This window comes from Gymnoscopelus microlampas (assembly GCF_963454915.1).
Source record: "Gymnoscopelus microlampas genome assembly, chromosome: 1".
NCBI lineage: Eukaryota > Metazoa > Chordata > Actinopteri > Myctophiformes > Myctophidae > Gymnoscopelus > Gymnoscopelus microlampas.
The window spans coordinates 25,573,544-25,592,059 of NC_139962.1; the positions used below are offsets into that span (position 1 = coordinate 25,573,544).

Sequence of the window (18,516 nt, forward strand, 5' to 3'; positions counted from 1 at the left end):
GGTCCTATGTTCCCTCATCCAAAATTAGACCCTAAATTCCCTCAGCCCTATGTTCCCCCATCCCAAATTAGACCCTATGTTCCCTCAGCCTTATGTTCCATCAGCCCCATGTGTTCCTTCAGGATCATATATGGCCCTTTGATTGATTGATTGATAACTTTATTGATCATGTAACATACATCCGACCCACCATAATTAAAAGGATAACGCAAAAAAGCTTACAGCTTGTTTCCAATGCGGTCCCTTCCATAATGTGTTGGTGAGGTCACCTGTTGAGGTCCTCTGAAGGGGGGTGCAATGGTGCGCCTCGCTGGATATTAAGTTAGTGACGTCGACCCACCATCCACTGTTGACACACTAGGTAATTTTAATAAAGAATAGGCCGCGTCCGATTTGATTTAATTTGGGTTGTCATCCCTAGGCCTTAGGACAAACCTTGTGTCAAAGTTGTGTTGTGTTACGTGGTGTTGTGTGGAGTTAAATAATATGTTTTTCGTTATTTTTTAACTTATTCACCTTTCTGTAATAGGCCATGTTAAAGGTGATGTAAGTTATTATTGTTTTTATTTATTTGTTTTTTTTTTTAAATAAATGTGCTCTTTATTCTGATAGTTATCATTGGTAAAGAGCAGAGGTCTTCAACGGTTTTCAGGCCAAAGACCCCATAGCTGACAGAGATGAAGTAGGGACACCCTAATACATGGGTATTCAACAGGGGGTCCGTGACCCCTAGGGGGTCCTCAGAGTCACAAGATATTGTTGATATCTTTATTTGGTCTGAAAATATTTGTGAATCCGACATATTATTAGCAAAGAAAAAATACTACCCAACACAACCACCCCCACTGCCTGGAGGACAGTAGCAAAAATTTTTTATATCATACTTTTCATGATTATTATTGTATGGTAAATGGACTGTTTTAAAATGTGTTTTTTTTGTCTGTATGGCCATTCAAATGTGCTTTATAACGTACACAGTCACACACACCGTTAGGCTGCCCGATTTGCGACTGGAATTAGTACAGAGGACTTGTAGTAGGTTGCACCCAGAATGTGTATTTATTCACCATAGAAAATACAAAAAGGGACATGAACACCATTATGAAGCTCTTCACCCTCAACACAGGCTCCAGTCAACTTGCAAGGGGCAGCCCTTTATGCTCTAATAAGCTGATGAGCCAGCCTGGACATATCTCTTCACTGTATTCCCACTTCCCCATACACCTGATGGCCAAGCTCAGTCCCCGAATCTGGAGCTTATCAAATATGAACAGGGGAGAGAGGGACAACCAGCTCCACACCCACCCTGCCAGATGCTGTGAAACTCGTCCACGCCTTTGTCTCCTCCAGGCTGGATTACTGCATGCACTACTCATCGGGATCCCTAGCAAGAGCCTCCAGAGGCTCCAGTACATTCAAAACGAAAATACGATCGTATTTCACCCATCCTCTGTTCACTTCACTGGCTCCCCATCTCCTTCAGGACTGACTACAAGATTTCCCTTCTCACACATAAGTGCATCTACGGCAATGCCCGCCCTCCCCCTACCTCAAAGAACTCCTCGCCCCCAAACCCGCCACTCGAAGCCTCCGCTCTTCCAACACCAACCTTCTCCTTGTCCCCAACACCAACGTCCGCACCATGGGCGACCGGGCCTTCTGCTATACAGCCCCATGTCTGTGGAATGCCCTCCCCGAACACCTGAGAGCACCACAGTCCACTGATGCTTTAAAAAATAGACTAAAAACCTACCATTTTAACAAAGCGTTTTCTTAATTCTTCCTGGGCCTTTGTTTTTTTGTCTTTGCCGTGTTTTTTACCTAGTTTTAATATGACCCTTTAGTCTAGCTTAGTTGGGTCCCATGTAATTGTTTGGTTACCTGTGCTGTTTTTATGCCATGCTTTTAAACCCTGTAGCACTTTGAGATTTGCAAGAATGTAAAGTGCGTTATAAATACAAAATTCAAAACTTTCCCTTTATGCAATTCCTTGAAACTCTTTTTCTGTCATTCAGGACGTATTAAAGATTTTGTTGCAATTAGTGAGAGGTTAACCCCCATTTTTGCATTGGCCATGGTACTGTAGCACCATTGTCAACACAATAACCTTGGCAGTGACGAAGAGGATGATAACTTATCAGCCTACCGTGTTATCAGTCAACATGGGCATGCTTGGCGCCAGCACTAATCAGCACGTAATATACCCATATATTGAGATACCAGCGGATGTGTGTGCCCAGATTATGCCCATATATATCTATATCTATGGATCTATCTACCCATCTATCTATAAATTACACAAATCTCTCTTTCATGATTGTGACTGTGAGTGAGTGTGTGTGTGTGTGTGTGTGTGTGTGTGTGTGTGTGTGTGTGTGTGTGTGTGTGTGTGTGTGTGTGTGTGTGTGTGTGTGTGTGTGTGTGTGTGTGTGTGTGTGTGTGTGTGTGTGTGTGTGTGCACGCGCGTGTGTGTGTGCGTGTGTCCTTCATATATCTCGATAACCATTCAACCAATCGACTTCAAACTTGGCCTGTGAATCGTCGAGGACCCGAGGGAGTGCAGTGCTCGGTATCGGGCAGCTCTGCAAAAAATATTACTGCAAATGCCCATATGTTTGAATCAGTAGGATCTCCATAAAAGGGACAGACAGATACAGAGATTTCCATAAATCGGCTTAAAAAAGTCACACAGACAGACAGGCAGGCAGCCAGGCAGGCAGTGAGGCAGGCAGGCAGGCAGGCAGGCAGGCAGGCAGGCAGGCAGGCAGACAGACAGACAGACAGACAGACAGACAGACAGACAGACAGACAGACAGACAGACAGACAGACAGACAGACAGAGTACAACAGGTATTGCATAACCAGAGTGGCATTGTTCCCAACGGGCATCTACAGAGAGAGGAGAAGGCGGGCAGGGCACTGTGTCAGGCCCCCGGAACTGGCAGGAAGAAAACGTACACTGTGGGAGCCAATCGCAGACTGACTCAAGCCAGGTGCGACTGCTTAAATCAGCCATCCCCACACACACTTTTAAATCTTTCATATTAGCATGTAAATTGTCTAGGGTACTGGGAAGGTCAACTACAAATAGAAAAGACCAATTATTTTAGCTAGTTGGCATTAACGAATACCATTACTGAGGTTGGTTCATCAAACACTGCTTCATGACACTTAACCAATCCAAGTGCATCAATATCATAGAACAACATTTAACTGTAGTAGTAGTAGGCTATATTTATACTTTTGTCACAGACCTGAAGTTTGCTTCAGTAACTTACTCTTTGTTGTTACATTCAATCTGTGAATGAAACTGGTGCTAGTGCCCGTTGGACATACAGTATGCCTGTTCTGAAAGGGCCACTTAATTGCAGCTTTATTAAGAACCGCTCATCCAAACAAGTTCAAACTTGCTACTGCATTTCCCTGGGTCCCCAGCAACACACCTGCCAAATGTTGTCTTCATACAGTGTTCGGTTTTGAAGATGTATGATTGTATATGTAATAATAATAGTGTGGATGGCGGCCATTTAGAATTTCAGGATTGTCCCTACATGCTATTCCTTGAAACCTTTTTCCTCTTATGCAGTACATATATATATATGACACTAAATCAGTTGAGTTTGTTTTTGTTACAATTAGTGTGAGGTCAAGTGACATTATTAGTGGACTAATTACATTTTGTGATATCTTGTGTTCAATTTGAAGTTTTGGCGAAGGGTGGTGTTAGGGGCAAAATAGTCAGACTGAAAATAGTCAGGGGCCACACTGTTGACAATTTTCAAATGCTTTCGTCATACAAGGGAAGCGCTGAAAATGATTCGGGAGTAAAGTGGATGTCCCGCCTCCACTTCCATTTTGTCTTTGCAGTCACGCAAATTTGTCCAAATGTAAATCAAAATAATCTAAGCATACACAGGTATAGCTTGCTTAGCAGAAATGAAAATTCTAAAATATGTTTTAAATATATTTTTGAGAACGGAATGACTAACATCACAACTTCCTGAAATGAGCTTTCAGGGGGCTTAGTTCCAGACTCTAGCATATAATTCCATGACATGGCCATGACATTTGGTTCCATTATTCTCACGTAATGTTCCTTTCTCAATTGACTTGCTAAAAGCCTGTCCACTTGTTTTCTCTACACCTGCGAGAGAAGTAAAATGTTGACATCATTGATCGTAGAAGCATTGGTGTATAGCTTGAAACAACGGCAACAGGAAAAAGCCTGATCTCTCAATAGTATCAATGATTCACCTGCTGTCTGTGCCAGCAAATGATGCATTGATTGTAACATGCAGTACAATAGATTAAACAGTGCTCTCACAGTCAAAAAATAATAATAATAATAATATATAAATATTTACAATTGTGTTTCCTTGTGCAAATAATATAAAGATAAGCGAGTTGAAGGGAGTAAAATAGCTGGGAAATAATTATTGGAAACTAAGCACACATTAAATGAGGTGAAGCTAAATATGCTCAGTGATAATTTAACTCTGAAGACTGTACAAATGGAAACAAATGGACCTGTAAGGATTTTAGCAGAAGCTTATACACAGTGGAATAGCGGGTAGCTGAATAACAAGGCTGGGAATCTAAAGTCTAGGGTACCACTTGGATGCTGTGGATATGCAATATCCACTGCTTATTACTGGAGGAAGTAGGGATTCATGGTCAGGGCTTAAGTAAGTCTCATAAACCATCACAGAATCCATTGAAATGCGCATCCATCAGCTCTAGTGAATGAGAAGCAGTTACAGTATGCTAGTTTGAAATGCAATTCATGAGTTGCTGACCAAGGCTATTTAAAGAAAAAAGAAAAAACACAAGTCATCCCATTGGGCCCTGTTAACTGGTACGATGTGACTTCTGAGCTGCAGAGCACATGCAGAATCCACCATATAATAAGCCTACTGAAATGTACGGTACCTGTGGGCTTAAGTGTACGGTTCGCACTCTAAACCTAAGAGGAGAATTCTTCAGATGGTGACATTTTAGTTTAAAGGTGCTGTAAAGTGTGCCTGTGTGTGTATGTGTGTGTGCGTGCGTGCGTGCGTGCGTGCGTGCGTGCGTGCGTGTGTGTGTGTGTGCGCGCGCGTACGTGTGGTGGTGTGTGTTTAAGTAAGTGTTATAGCTCTGTACTCCCAAAGTGAGCATTGCTATAGTAGCCTATAGAGTGTTTATTCAGTAACGAGAGTCTCCCTGTCTCTCCAGCTCTTCCGTGAACAGAAAATATATTTTCAGGTTGGGATACCAATCAGGAAATACAAGATACAGATAAACATATTAAATTGGAAGTGATGAAACAAAAACATGAGCAGAAAATACAGGGTATGGAACACTATAAAATGCCTCTTTGGTAGCCTATTCTATTTTCCTCTCTGTAAGAGAGGAGCTGTGTAGTACTGTCAATGTATTGTGTGATCTGTCTATGTGTGATGTGTGATCTGTGTATTTATGTTTTGTGGGGGTGGGGGGGGGGGGGGGGGGGGGGTAAAGAAAGAAAAAAAACAAAGCAAGCATGTTTTGCAATATGGAAAGTCACCACTTGATGTCGTCGTTGCATTCTCTACTGCAGTGAGTGCAGTCACATTGGCCGTTCCTCGTGGTTTACTTGATCAAAGTGTGGTTAGATGGGCCATATTGATTATACAGCGTTGGTGTGAAGTCAGCTGATTTCACAGTTCACACTGCTGTATGAAGCCCCCTCTTTTACACAAAGCAATGGATTCATTGGGCTACACATTACAGATGAATGGCCCACCATTCTCATGCTATTCATCAAAAATGTGGAATGCCCTACCAAAAGGAGTAAAGGAGTGTAAAACCCTACTCACTTTCAAAACTGCCCTAAAGATACACCTTCAGGAGGCTGCAATTCAAAAATGGCCCCTGTCCAAGTCCTAACCTACCCCACCCCCTACCCCCCCCCCTCTCTCTTTCTTCTTTTGTACATATTTTTCACTTTTCATACCAGTAACCTGTAAGCTTATTGTATGACATTCTGTAGTGTGTATATCTGTCTGTCTCTTATATGTCATCATGATTTGTGTGCATGGGGATCTCATCTTAAACAAGCTAAGTGCTTAATGAGCTATCCAGTTTAGTAGACCTTGTATTGGGAATTTGTACTTCCATGTACTGTTATGTACTGTCATGTACTGTTCTCATGTCTTACTAAATAAAGTACATCAATCAATCAATCAAAACCACACCGTTTGATTTTCATGTAACATTAAGACGATTTGTTGTCAAACGTTGATGTGAAAGGCAGTTGTGCTGGAGTATTTCCTATTTTCAGTACTTTTACTTCGACTCAAGGCGTCGCACATACATTGTGAGCTTGTAGATCTGCTATTTTCAAAAGACTAAAACATTTTGAAAACCTGTGAAATGGGACATTTTGCATAACTAGGCCTATGTAGTAAAAGTGCATTAATCTGTGGGACTATTTGCCCTTGCTTAAGGAGAATGAAAGAGTCCAGGCATTCCTTCTCCTCAGTTGATTTTATTAAGGAGAGAAGAGAATTACTTACATGGTTACATAGGACAGGACATGGCAGCTTTCAGCAAGAAAGAAAACAGAACTCAACTCAGAGTGGATATTTATACCCAGTGTGTGTGTACATGCATGCTGTTTTCTATAGGCTTGTGCACAAGGTGTATGTGTTCTGATCCAGATGCCTAAATGTGTGTGTCCTGTGTGTGTATGGGCATGTATGGATGTACTTCAGTGTGCACGTAGGTGTGTGTGTTACAAGTGCTGAGACTATGTGTGTAAATGTGTATGTGCTAAATTAAGTAGTTTGGTGTGTGTGTGTAAGTCTATTGTGTGAGTTGGTTAAAACAATATAGTGGTCAGCTAAGGTCAGATGTCCCCTGGATACTGGACATCTGGACCTCCTAAGAGAATGGGCCCTTATCTCCTATGAAAGGGTTTAGGGTTTCTGTAACTAATCGGGAATGTCTTACTAGGCAAACTAGTAAGGCTGACCACAGTAATCAATGGACTATGTCTATGCATAGTTATATTGTAATGTGAATGCATCACAATATGGGTACTGGACATATTAGTGTATAATGGTATATGATATTATGTATGGATGTATGTAAGTACAAGGACCATGTGCTGTTTAAATGACTGTTACTCATTAACCATAGGAGCATCCAGTGTGTAGCATCCTGCGGGGGATGTGTGTCTCTAGATCTGTGCTTTGTGTGGTTCAAATCAGGCCATGTGAGTCCTTATGTGTGTTCATCTCAAGTATTTCTAGACTATATGCTTATTTCAATATACCCCACCTACTTTTACTTTTGGTACTTTAATTAAGTCCATTTTTAATGCCAATACTTTTGGACTTTTACTCAAGTAAATGTTGAATTCCAGACTTTTACTTGTAACAGAGTATTTCGGTGTATATTGATACATATATTGATACTTCTTAAATAGCTACAAAATGTGAGTACTTTTTCCACCATTGGGTCCACTATGCATGCACCAGCACCATGGATGGACGACAGTGAGTGAGCCGACGTAAAATTAAGCCTATGCCACTCCCCTTTATATCGTCTAAGCCTCCCGTCTGGAGTAACGTCTCGACCGTTGGGACTCGGATACATGTGTAAAACAAATGGATGCATCTAGCATGTAGTGAATATCATAATCATCGATTTGACTAGGTATACGTAATCCTCAGATCAGTTGTCAGTGTCAGCTGTCAGTGGAGTGAGTCGTACACTCGATCTGTAGCCTACTGCATCCTCCTCCTGCCTCCAGTTCCCACTCTCCTGGAAAGGTGAAGCTCATTGTACTGTACACACAGTAGGATAGTCGGCTAATATGAAACGAATAACGGTCAAATCGAAGGATGAAACTTTAATCGAAATGAAGAGCGCAGAGGATTCTTTCCAGACTGGAGGTAGGTTAAAGATTCATACATCAGGAACGTTAGTCTATAGGCTATTATGTTATTATTTGGATGATTCTGAATTCATAAATGTACAGTAGACGCGTTTGCCAACCTGGGGGATGTCAAGATTCAGTGCTGTTTCGCTGATCGTATTTGCATGTATCATTTCTCAAAGAGTAGCTAAGTCACTACTACACAAAGGACTTCAATTATGCCCTCGTGAATTTAAACGTGCATTTTACGTCGGGCCTATGGCATTGGTTCCCTAGCCCTGAAAACACGACTGTGATGACAGACGAGCGTCATGTGAACCATGGTTCCCAAAACTTTTTAGCTTGAGACCCAAAAGAGAATGACCCGAGCTACTGAAAAAAGCCAATCTACAAGCTCACAGCGCATTGCGGTGCGATGCTTCGTGAGCTTGTAGATCTGCTTTTTTCACTATTTCTTAAACATTTGTTTTTGAATTTATGGAATATCTTATTTAAAAAATATATATATTCATGAAATTCTTTAGGAAAATCATTGAATTTGTTTTTCATTCATGTTTTTTTTTTAAGTTTTTTTGATGTTTTGAAATAATAATAATTAAAAACAAAATGTAGGAAACAAAACATGAAGGGATATTTACTCGTGACCCATAACACTGTGTTCGCGACTCACAAATGGGTCCCGACCCACTGTTTGGGAAACGGTGGCATGCCTATAGGCCTATATGATAATTAAGAGATATATTTGTTACTATCATTTATAGCCTAAATGACCATGTTTAGAGAAAACTTGTCGACTTTGTGTGTGATGACGTCACGAGGGAACACAATTTTTGACTGGGAAAGTTTTGGCCTTGAAAAGTTTGGAATAATTAGGCTAAACATGTGCCTATGTTTACCAGGAAGAGGACAATAATGCAACATTACTTCAAATTCCTGGATAATCCCATGGCTGTTTGATATTCAACACATGCAAACAAAGGAGTACATATCATTTGATTTCATTATGCTTGTGTATCAAATCAAAGAGCACCAAGGACTAATCTTATCTCCAATCCTTTCATTTGAGGTTTGTTTGAGCATCATGTGAATTCCCTTGAAGCTTGTGGTCTGTGTAAGATCCCTATAACCAGCCTAATGTAGGTCACATTAATGGTTAATAAACCAGCCTGCTATTATAGCTCTTTTGTGGCAGAGATGCATACAGACATGCAAATTTAGTTTAGGCTTTAAGGCTCCATTGTGATACCCGGCCCCTATCAATAAAAAAAAAGTAGAATTACAAGCCGAGGAAGTAGTTAGTTTAATTTGCAATAAAATGTATTATTACCCAGTGCACTGATGCAGATCATTGTCATCACCATTCAGCTAAAATGCAGTTAGATATATAATCTTTCGCTAGAATGGAGGCAGTGCAGGCCCATGTGTACATAATATGATTGTATTTGTGATGTAATTAAAACCCTTTACCTGGTCTATGGCCCCTTAAATTAAAACAGTCTGCACTGCAGGACAGTCATAATCAAATTCCTAATCCAATGTGCTATTTAATTTAATTTAACATTTCTAAAACAGCAAAAATAGCTCACAACATGACATGTTGTAAATTGGCAATTTTTGCTATTTGTCATATGACAAAGTATAAGGCATAATGGTGCTGTCCGCTTGAAAGGTGCAAATGTATTGTAAAAATGTTTTGGCTGTGGTAATGATATATTGTTTAGGTGATGAAAGCGTGTGAGTCCAGGAGCATGGTTATGCATGTTTGTTTGTGGCATGAAGCTACCAGGGGAGGGTCTTGACTCTTGACCATACTCAGGGTCACCCTGAGTATCTTGGTCTGGGGTGCAGAAGGGGAATACAGGAACACTGGCCCCGAAACACACTCGCCCTGGGTCAAATCCGATGACCTCGGAGCGGTCGCCACCAGGTATTCCAAAACGTAACCTCAGTTAAACTATGCCTACACCTAACCTTATACCTAATCTTAACCTAAGTAAAACTATGCCTAACCCTAACCTTATTCCTAACCGTAACCTCAGTAAAACACATACAAGAATACAAGAACCGCTGGGGGCGAGCGGTCCGCTGAAACAATGGGCGAATGTATTTTGGGGCAAGCCTTCCGGTTACCCAGAAGGTGTGTGTGTGGGGGGGGGGGGGGGGGGGGTTACTGCCAGGACAGGTGGGTGGATGGGGTGTGGAAGGCCTTAAGCCTGCAGCACACTCCAACAAAACATGAACCTCGCTACCTGCTATTTGGGCATAAAGCTTTGCACGAGGGGCGATTAATGAACGATTAAGTCTTTGAAATGGCAGCTAAATTGTGAGTGAAACATTGGGCTCAAATCAGATGGATTATCTTGCATACATGCGCAATGTGTGTCTGGCATTTCCATATCCAGGTGTAAACAACCAAACAGATAAGGCATAAAGGAAGGTCTTTATGTCTTGCGCTATGCGCTCGCCCCAAAACACACTTGCCCCAATTAAAATCCGGCGACCCCAGAACGGTCGGACCCAAAAATCTGGCGACCTCGGAGCGGTCAGACCCACAAATCCAACGACACGGCCGGGGGGTCCCTATTGGGAAGTAACTCGAACTGTGCTGAGTTGGCTGAAGCGGACTTGAGCCACGAGAGGCACCCGCGAGTGAGTCGTCAGGTGAGCAAGTCGCTGTGCCGAACTTTACAAAGACGACGTGCCTCCGTCGTTGTAACTGTTTTTTGCCTAACAACTTCTAACTTAATATTAGCGGCTGTAGTCTGTTCTCACCAAGCAGACCAAGTGGTCGGCCTTGCTTGGGGCGAGCGTTCAGCGCCAAGCGGGGCGAGTGTTCCGCAGCTGGGGCGAGCGGGCAAGTGTGTTTTGGTTTAACGGGTTAGGCGGCCACAATATATCATTTAGGGGCAATGCAGCTGCCTTGTGCATTATACAAGGTGCAACATAGTGCATAGGCATAGCGCGGTGTGAACAATAGGGCCCAAACTTTGTTGAGCAAGGGTAGGTCAATAAGAAAAAAATGACGTCATAAGAAGTTTGGTGATTCTTGCACCCCCCAAGATTTTCTAACTAGCCGAACAACTCCCTAGCTGAACATTGTGGTGATTGGTCAGAAGTTCAATGCGCTCCTGAGTTTATATAGGAAGGGGGCGTGTGATTAAAGGAATATCAAATACCTAAATACTGAATCGAGAGCAACTTAAAAACGGTCTGGGGTGCACGCAAAAGCCTGAGTAGACGTTAAAATGAATCCAGAAGTGGTTTAAAGTGAAATGCCCCTTAGTTGCGAAGTTGTAACTTTCAGAGATATTGCACAAACTGTCTTTAAACACAAAATATAAATTGTGTTACACCAAGGCCAGTTATGTCTCCCATGCACAGCAGCTGAAAAATTGTTGGCAGAGAAACAAGTTTGCAGTTTAATCAAATTTCAGCTTGCATACCATTTATCCCTCCTAAGGCAGTTAAGCATATTTTTTGGAAACAATATTGTTTTCTTTAGCCTGGAAAGATAATCTGTTATTCTGTAATGTTTCACAGATTTACAGTGTGATGCCCTGAAGTGAATAAATAAATAAAAAAGGTGTAAAAGCACATCTACATGAGCTATTTTAGGCTTCCATTCAGCAGAGTAACTTCAGGCTGTGCATTAGCAGAGCATCACAGATACGTTTTAAACACTGGTTGAATCCTCTGTAACACATTTATTTGACATGGAGGCCTGGCAAAAACAAATTATGAGCAAAGTACAGGCTACATATTTGGCTTACTTTCCATATTTCCACATCCATAGTCTGATTATGGCAGATTATTATTATTGTTGTTGTTATTGTTATTTTGTTGAAATAAATGTTTTTTCTTTCTTTTTTCTTTTCTCAAATAAGCAATTGAAGTATTATGATAATATACCTGACATATATCTCCAACATCATTCAATTGTTGTGCTGAATATTTAGGGATCTTTAACAACTAGTCATTAAGAATCCTTCAACAGTTCTAGCTGTCACCATTCATGGTCTGATTATCTGATATCTTACAAACTTGGCACCCTTTCCTCAAAGGAAATTGAAAAGAAAGATTTTATCAACATTATAATGATGTGAAGTGAGTTGACACAACATAATCTAAGGTCTTCTACCCTTTGTGCAGTAGGTCTCAGATATTTTTTTCATGCTAGTTAGTAAGTGATGTTAATAAGGACATATGCCTATTTATCTATGGTGAGCTTTAGGGTTGATAGACTGTTCTCACATCAACGGCTTTGTTAAGGGTTTTATCAGCACAGACCTTCAGGCACATCAGTAGGAGCCAGAAAGAATGAACAGAAAGAAAGAACAGGAAGGGGTCCTTCTGCACATCAGTGCTATTGTTTGGACTAAATTACCTTGTTAACAGTGGCCCATTCATTGACCGATAGATTCATTTTGATTGTTAAATTGTGCCTATTGAAGTTAATGTTGTCTTTTTAACCAAATACACACTTGGATTTATAAATGTCATAATTATCATGTGGCGCCTCATTGAATAATACTGTCAGGAGTGGCCTTTAATTGGTATTGTCCACAGCGTGTACATTTTCCCTAATAGCTTTCAACATTGTTTGGTTATACTAAATCATTTTTATTGGATCTGACACTGTCTAGTTCTGAATGTCCATGTACTACTAACTCTATAATACAGTAGTACTATGTAATTACTAACTGGTCTGAGACTAGTGTTGATTAATTTCAAGCCTCATAATTCATTACTGTATTTGGCATGCATTATTAGATGCTATTAAAAGGCTGCGCTGCCATTTAAGGTGATTTCATTCTAGGATTAGAGGTCTAATGGGTGAAGTCATCCTCCACTCTCAGATAGGGAGAGCTAAAGGGTTGCTATGGAAACTGACCCAGTAATTGCACTTCACTTTGATGCTAGCATGATACGAGGCAGAGAAAGCATGCAGAATGTGACTCCGTCCTGACTCCTGTCAGACTTCACCTTGTAGAGCCTTGTTTTATAATGCCAGATTATTTTCACTAGACTGAAATACATACTGTAGTATGATGATGTACCCTAGCTTTCGATCAAAATGCTATGTACTGTAGTATAGCAGAGCACTACTGCATTGTGGATAAATAATTTTGTGTTAGCTTATTTGTTTGTACTTGGTTGTATGGACACATATTGAAATGAAGAAAACAGTTTTCAGTTTGTGGAAGATGTACCTATAACAGTTGTAGTTGTCACCATTTTGGGGGGAAATACTATATGCTCTACTAAAAATGACATTATGTTGAACACTGGAAGGGTGTTTTTAAGAAGATAAAGCTCTAGCTATTCTATCTTTGCTGAACATAACTTCTTATATGAGTGTTGTGGTGTTGGTTTAAACTTTCCGGACATTGTAAAAAATAGCTAGTGCAGTACATCCTGGTGATAAGAAAGACAGTTTGTTTTCCTGGGGTCACAAATTAGCCGTGGCTAGAAACCCTATATGCAGCATGTTTCATTCATGTTATTGTAACCTGTTTCGATGTTGCTGTTGTCTTGGACAAATAGCTTAAGCCAGTGGTTCTCAAACAGGTTCATGTCAAGGATCCCAAATTAATATGTATTTGGCCACGTGCCCAGACTGCCCACACCTGCAAATATGTTGTTCCAGGGACCCCCATTCAAGATTTGTGTTTTTGTTTTTGTTTTTTTTAATGAGCAGATCTACAAGCTCTCAACGCATCGCAGCATGTTGTGAGCTTGTAGATCGGCTATTTTCAAATAGCCAATCTATATAGGGTTGGTTAATGTGGTTAAACTGAATTTGACACTATGTTAACAAATTATGCTGGGGACCCCCTGGAACCCCTCAAGGACCCCACTTTGAGAACCACTGGCTTAAACTATACAACCTCATGTAAACATACTCCAGACAGAGACATCCTACTGCAGAGTTTTCTCCCCTGTTGGCAAGGATAAGGACTTGAAGCTTGGGTCATGACTTAAGACTTGCTATATGGTAGGCCTACTTGACCTGTGACTTGTGGGTGGTAAAACTGTGACTTGGTCCCACCTCAATAGACTTTAACAATATAGCTATAAATATGTTGTTCTAAAAAGTGTTTGAACTGAAGTGGATAGAGTTCAAACCTCAACTGTAACGACAACTATAGCCGAAAATCCCTTTTATCACTTTTAGAACGATTTGATGAACGCTAGAAACATTGACAGGCATTCAAAATCCATCAGAAGGACATCTGGGATGCAATCGGTCTCATTCACCCTCGGAAAGTTGTGTTATTAACGGAGACGAGGAGACGATTATGAATAGCAAACTCTAACTGAATATGGTGTAGACTGTAGAGGGACAAGAAGAGCAGACCAAGTACAGAGCCAACCCCGGGTTTACTAGGTTAATCCTGAATATGAATCAGATTATTATAAAATACTTTAAATACAATCATGCAATTCACTGCTGCTTAGAGCAGCAGTGAATTGAGGTAAGCATGGCAATAGAGATCACACTGAGCACTACGCTTTCCTGCCTCAGTGTAGAGAAAGCTGCCTGTAGGCCATAAGTGCCTGTCTGTGCTGACATTTTAATCTATGCTCCCATTGCAATATCCGCTGCTGTCCGTATTTTGGGGCGTGTGTTTATATGTGAACATTTTATAAACTTTTAATTTGTCTTTTTTTAAAAATGTTTAAAAATAGCAAACACAAGCTAACAATACGTCGTGATGTGACACGTTGTGAGTTTGTAGATGGGCTATTTTAGCTATTTTTTAAACGGCTTAAGTGGGTAGTTAAGGACAATTAGACCGTCATAGTTTTTATGCAGCTCTGCACAGCTGCTCGTTCTCATATAGCCTCATTGTTGCGTTCTAATTCTTTGTGTCTTTAATGAGTGTATGTTTTTATGTTATTCAGGAGCCCCTAACAAAAGACAATTTTCATTCACTCAGTTGCTACATGGACAATAAAGTTTAAATTATTATTTTTTCATCTTGAATGTGAGAGTTACAAGGAAAAGGTAGGATGGAGGTATATAGGCCTGCCCTGGACTCATGACATCATTGTATAAATACATTTTAGGTGCTTCTTGATTTTTCAGAGGAAGTTGCAAGATTGTTATCTTGCAAAAAAGGAAGTTACAAAAGTAAAAAACAAACATGAGTCATACCACAACATTTGATAGTCATAGTATGTAATCAAAACAATCCCTCAGTGCAGGTGTTTTAGGGATAAGGCTGGTGTCCGAAGATAGCAACTTTTGCACGGGAACGCCTCTTGCCCCTTGCAGGATCTTGGGGGTGCTAGCTAGTGTACCAGGATGTGCAGGTGTAATCGAAATGAGTTTGTACAAGAGCCCCTGCCAAAATTTCAAGAACACTTCTATTTATAAAAGTAAAGAGATACCTTTTAGTGCCATACTCTGTCCAGATAGTTTGTTGTCTAATATGCAGCCTAAGTATTAACTGCTTCCTTGGCTGAAAAGTCACCTACTACCAAGGTGACTTTTGCGTTAGACCCAAAGACAATCGACTCAGTTTTGCCAATTGGTGAAGGGACAATCTTTACTCATGCCTGTGTCGTTACGTTGTTACCACAGCAACCAATGCAGTTAGGTCGACAATATCTGAATACACAAATCTGATCCGATCACTTACAAATTACAATGTGGACAGTGACTCAGTCCTAAAGATCAGATTTGAGAAACAAATCGGAGTTGCCTACAATCTGATTAAAAGGTGTTTGTTTTCACCTTCCTCTGTCCTTTTGAGTTGGCCCACTAGAGAGGAGCATTCTTCTCATTAGATTGTGTCATGGCTTCACTTTCTTTTGTTACATTACAAGTTCACTCTTCTTTACCTACAGGGTGGATAACACACTGTTCCTCTCTCTCTCTCTCTCTCTCTCTCTCTCTCTCTCTCTCTCTCTCTCTCTCTCTCTCTCTCTCTCTCTCTCTCTCTCCCTCCTATTAAGATGGTCTTGCAGTGCTCACAGCTTTCAGGATTAACCTGCACTCAGGTACGGGCAGATCAAGGGCTTTATGTGACGCCTGTCTGTCCGCTCTCACATTGTCCTCACGTTGTCCTCTTTCACTCCTCTCATCCCCTCATACTCGCATAATGTGCGAAAATTGCAACATTTTACTAATCAATTTGAGAAACGTCGATTTTAGAAGTTTATATTTGAGAACATTTGACTTCTAAGCAAACGAAGAAATACAAAGGTAATTGTCTTTATGAAGTGAAGTAAACTTGCATGCATCTTTATACACTGAACAAGCAAACATGAACGTCATTTTATTTAACCACTCAAGTTCTATTAAAATGATGTGACGCGTTGTGAGCTTGTAGATCTGCTACTATAGAAAATATTTTTAAACTTTTCTAATTGCCGATACAGATAATGACCAAATAATGGTCCATATATTGGTCCGGCCAATATATCGGTCCTGTAATCCATAGAATGTGGCTCAAAATAGAGCGCCGCTCATCCCTCTTCAGGTGTATGTTGTCTGCACGGTGAGAGAATCGTATCCAAGTAACAAGTGTGCTTCTGCTTCTAGCATGTAAGGTGTTTCTGACTCTATGCTACTTTGAAGTGTGTACATGCTTATGGTGAACTCATTGACCCCATGCTGTAAGCTAATGCTCACTGTATCATAACATGTCGTTCATGAAGGCTGAACGTCCATTTGTCGTCACGTCCTATCATGCATTAATTCAGACACTAATAGTGAAAGTACATTCACTATTGTGTGTGTGTGTGTGTGTGTGTGTGTGTGTGTGTGTGTGTGTGTGTGTGTGTGTGTGTGTGTGTGTGTGTGTGTGTGTGTGTGTGTGTGTGTGTGTGTGTGTGTGTGTGTGTGTGTGTGTGTGTGAGAGAGAGAGAGAGAGAGAGAGAGAGAGAGAGAGAGAGAGAGAGAGAGAGAGAGAGAGAGAGAGAGAGAGAGAGAGAGAGAGAGAGTGAGAGAGTGAGAGAGTGAGTGAGTGAGTGAGTGAGCGTGTGCATGTGTGTGCATGTGTGTGTTCTTCACATAGGCCAGATTTGGGACAAATGAATGGCATCAAACCAGCTGATTGGGTGTCCTAAAAAAAAAGAAAATGTTTTCACATCACTCTTAAAGAAGAGAAAATCGTATTTATAAGTCGTATACACAACTTTACAACTTACAAGAAGAATACATTGCAACAATATAACTTTAGAAGTATAGAAAAGGCCACAGTCTTTTGTGAATATACCTGTATACAAATAAGGGGCACCGTTATAAGGACCTTACAAAAAGCAAGAGAGAGACAAATCTTCATTAAGGCCCTCTGGATGCAATGTCTTCATAAAAAACATTTGCATTCAGCTTAAAGCAGTCTCTGATTGACATCACCCGCTCTACGCGTTTTTTAGTTATCTGTTCAATCAATGACACAAAAGGAAAGTGTTGAGACAGGATGTGTGCCTGTCTGGCAACAGGCACACTTTCAATTTGATTTTATTGCAGTTTCATAAGGTTAGGGTTAGGTATGTGCGTTGGTATGTGTGTCTATGTGTTAGTGTTTAGAGGTAGATCAGCTATGGAGGTTAACCCATTTAGACCTGGAACCCCATTGCGTAACTATACCTTTCAAGCCGGGAACCCGTTTTGGGGATCTTGTTGCTATGTATAGTATATAGTAACATAATCTTTTTGTAATTTTTGAATAAATGGTTTTTCAGAAAACAAATGTCAGGATTTAGAAGGCGTTTTTAAAATCGGCCTCAGGTCTAAATGGGTTGATCAGCGGACATGGAATGAATGTAAGTTGTAGTGTGGTGGGTATACGTTCACATCCTTTTCCCACATTTAAACATTTATGTGAAGGTTGAGGGGTGAAGGATTCACTGCATGTCAATGTCTCAGCAGCTGTAATATATTCTAATTGTATATTCGAGTTTTAATCATTAATAACCGAAACAACACGTTGCGACACATTGTGAACTTGTAGATGGACTATTTTTGTCCAATGTTTCCAAAAAGAAATATGGATGCTGGGGTTAAAATGGTTAAAAGTGCATGTATAAAGGTATTTAATGCTGCCATGTAAACACGTGAGAAGAGTCGAATCATTTCACATCCCTTTTTCAGTCTAATAATAGAGGGATGAATAATGGAAATATCGCCTCTGCGTCAGTTCAGATTGAGAAATGTGAGATTTGTGTCACTGGTGTTTTAGTGAGAGCGGTGTTCAAAGGCAGCTGATACTGTAGGACATGGTGTGTTTGGTTCTTTAGCTGGGGGGGGCTTGACATGACTGTCAAGTTTAATTCAGAGCTCACTGGGGCTTGCTGTCAAGTCCTTACAGTAAGCGAGCAGCATATAGATAGATGGATGGATGGATGGATGGATGGATGGATGGATGGATGGATGAATAGATGGATAGAGAGATACAGTAGATAGATAGATAGATAGCTAGCTAGATAGATAGATAGATAGATAGATAGAGACACAGGTAACAAAACAAAAACAAAAAAGATTTTAAATTGATTCCTAGCCATCTGTACTTGGTCTGACTGAGTTAACATAATTTGTATTCTATCTATGTATAATATACATTCTATCACCAGTAAATATATGCATGCTGTGGCCGACACAT

At 40.6% G+C, this 18,516-nt stretch overlaps 1 protein-coding gene across 2 annotated transcripts in view; it reads left to right on the forward strand.

Moving 5' to 3' along the window:
* Window positions 1-7,617: 7,617 nt before the first annotated feature.
* Window positions 7,618-18,516, forward strand: part of ano5b (anoctamin 5b) — a 33,692-nt gene continuing 22,793 nt past the window's right edge. For both annotated transcript variants that reach the window (XM_084069599.1, XM_084069600.1), the window contains exon 1: window positions 7,618-7,919. In XM_084069599.1, coding sequence (XP_083925725.1) covers window positions 7,841-7,919 — 79 coding nt within the window. In that variant the 5' untranslated portion in view covers window positions 7,618-7,840. The remainder of the gene's footprint in view (window positions 7,920-18,516) is intronic.